Source organism: Salmo trutta, unplaced genomic scaffold (assembly GCF_901001165.1).
Source record: "Salmo trutta unplaced genomic scaffold, fSalTru1.1, whole genome shotgun sequence".
Lineage (NCBI taxonomy): Eukaryota > Metazoa > Chordata > Actinopteri > Salmoniformes > Salmonidae > Salmo > Salmo trutta.
The window spans coordinates 13,170,215-13,173,380 of NW_021822911.1; the positions used below are offsets into that span (position 1 = coordinate 13,170,215).

The 3,166-nt window shown below is 39.5% G+C and overlaps 1 protein-coding gene across 1 annotated transcript; it reads left to right on the plus strand.

Annotated features, from left to right (window-relative positions):
* On the plus strand, nt 1-3,166 carry LOC115186488 (zinc finger protein 180-like; the record flags this gene model as incomplete). Its single annotated transcript, XM_029746108.1, has 2 exons — nt 1-14; nt 2,017-3,166. Coding segments are annotated over exons 1-2 (1,164 nt in total), but the record flags the coding sequence as incomplete, so codon positions are not given.

Below are 3,166 nucleotides of genomic sequence, written 5' to 3' on the forward strand. Positions count from 1 at the left end.
ATGCCGTGCTCCACGTTGGATCCAAAATCTCTAACAAATTGATGTTTATAATGTGTTATTGTCTACTTGATTTCCAGTAGGGTCTCGTTAGTCTGTCTGGACACAAAGATACTTAGCTCATAATGTGTAGAGAACTGTTCCTTGGTGGATAGGCTATTTTACAACACACAGAGCTATTTTCCTTTATTCTGGACATTTAGAATGACAACACATTACAGAGTAGCCTTGTGGGATTATTCACAAAATTATCTGGTTATGAAATGTCATGACAAATACATTTTAGTTTCCTTGTTTCACCTGAAATATTAAATATATAGTCCTAGGTCTATGTTCTTATTAGGTGAAGTTATGGGTCCTACAGTAGGTTTATGTTATTGTTAGGTGAAGCTATGGGCCTATTTGTTAAACACTTAGTGTACAAACCCTCATTGTCAGGCTGATGTTAAAGCTAGCCAAAGAGCATTTTACTGGTTGAAGTGTTTTTTTAAGTATAAAGCAATTGATTTGAGACAATAACACAAACATATTAAGCAGGTGATTCAAGCGAGCCTTACAATTATAATCCAAAAGTAATGTGAAATGCACTTATAAGCAACCTGTAAATGGAGGCTATTTTTGCAGTCAGCCTATGAGAACTCCCCTGAGTTTTCCACCACGGTGGTGAATTAGTGAATAGACACAGAGCTTAATGTGAGTTTCCTTGAGTAGCACTCCTGATCTTGTGCTGATCTTGCGCTGTAATTTTCAGAATACATTGTGGAAAACTAAAATCTTCGCTCACCATTTTTGCTCCAGGCAGATATACTACATCCATAACTAGTGGTTTCCTCATTAGCAGATATACTACATCCATAACTAGTGTTTTCCTCATTACCAGATATACTACATCCATAACTAGTGGTTTTCTCATTACCAGATATACTACATCCATAACTAGTGGTTTCCTCATTAGCAGATATACTACATCCATAACTAGTGGTTTCCTCATTAGCAGATATACTACATCCATAACTGGTGGTTTCCTCATTACCAGATATACTACATCCATAACTAGTGGTTTCCTCATTACCAGATATACTACATTCATAACTAGTGGTTTCCTCATTACCATAAATACTACATCCATAACTAGTGGTTTCCTCATTACCAGATATACTACATCCATAACTAGTGGTTTCCTCATTACCAGATATACTACATTCATAACTAGTAGTTTCCTCATTACCATAAATACTACATCCATAACTAGTGGTTTCCTCATTACCAGATATACTACATCCATAACTAGTGGTTTCCTCATTACCAGATATACTACATCCATAACTAGTGGTTTCCTCATTAGCAGATATACTACATCCATAATTAGTGGTTTCCTCATTAGCAGATATACTACATCCATAACTAGCGGTTTCCTAATTACCAGATATACTACATCCATAACTAGTGGTTTCCTCATTAGCAGATATACTACATCCATAACTAGTGGTTTCCTCATTACCAGATATACTACATCCATAACTAGTGGTTTCCTAATTACCAGATATACTACATCCATAACTAGCGGTTTCCTCATTACCAGATATACTACATCCATAACTAGTGGTTTCCTCATTAGCAGGGACCAGTTTCTGCAACCAAATTGTGTGCGCATTGCCCTCGTGACGCAATTTTATCAAACACAGAAAGGGGCCTATATTGGAGACCAAAAGTCGTCTGGCACACTGCTTAGGATTTTAACAAATTTAATATCTTATTTCTAGTTACTACTAATGTGAAAACAAGACAAAATATGATTGTTACTAACTTGACTGTCTTAATTGTCAAATAATTTAACTGATTTCAATTGTTGTACAACTTCATGGGTATGCTCTAGGCATAACCTTTTACCTCAAATAAACAGTGGATTTCTGCTGTTGTGGGCCTTTAACCATCTGTTTAACTTTGTCATTCACACAGGAGAGAGACGGGACAGTCGTGGATCCTCTGGGGATCCTCAACAACATCATGATGCTGACGAGGCAGAGAAGAGTCTCTCCACATCAGAACTCCTCAAGAACACCAGCAGATACCCACAGGAAAGAAACCTCACTGCTGCTCTGACTGTGGGAAACATTGCAAATCTTCATCAGTTCTTAAAATACACCAGAGAGTACACACAGGAGAGAAACCTTACAGCTGTGATCCATGTGGGAAGAGTTTTACTAAATCAATTAATCTGAAAACACACCTGAGAACACACACAAGAGAGAAGCCTTACAGCTGTGATCAGTGTGGCAAGAGTTTTACTCAGTCAACCAACCTGGTATCACACCAGAGAACACACACAGGAGAGAAACCTTATAGCTGTGATCAGTGTGGCAAGAGTTTTACTCAGTCAAGTAGCCTGGTATCACACCAGAGAACACACACAGGAGAGCAGCCATATAGCTGTGATCAGTGTGGCAAGGGTTTTACTCGGTCAACCAACCTGGTATCACACCAGAGAACACACACAGGAGAGCAGCCATATAGCTGTGATCAGTGTGGCAAGAGTTTTACTAATTCAAGAAACCTGGTATCACACCAGAGAACACACACAGGAGAGAAACCTTATAGCTGTGAGCAATGTGGGAAAAACTTTTCCCGGATAGGATACCTTAAAGGACACCAGAGAACACACACAGGAGAGAAACCTTATAGCTGTGATCAATGTGGGAAGAGTTTTACTCAGTCAAGCAACCTGGTATCACACCAGAGAACACACACAGGAGGGCAGTCATATAGCTGTGAGCAATGTGGGAAAAGTTTTTCTCGGATAGGACACCTTAAAGGACACCAGAGAACGCACACAGGAGAGAAACCTTATAGCTGTAATCAATGTGGCAAGAGTTTTACTCATTCAAGCAACCTGGTATCACACCACAGAACACACACAGGAGAGAAGCCTTATAGCTGTGATCAGTGTGGCAAGAGTTTTACTCAGTCAAGCAACCTGGTATCACACCAGAGAACACACACAGGAGAGCAGTCATATAGCTGTGAGCAATGTGGGAAAAACTTTTCTCAGGGAGAAAGCCTTAAAGAGCACCAGAGAACACACACAGGAGAGAAGCCTTATAGCTGTGATCAGTGTGGCAAGAGATACTCTCATTCAAGTGGTCTGATTAAACATCAGAAAATACATGCA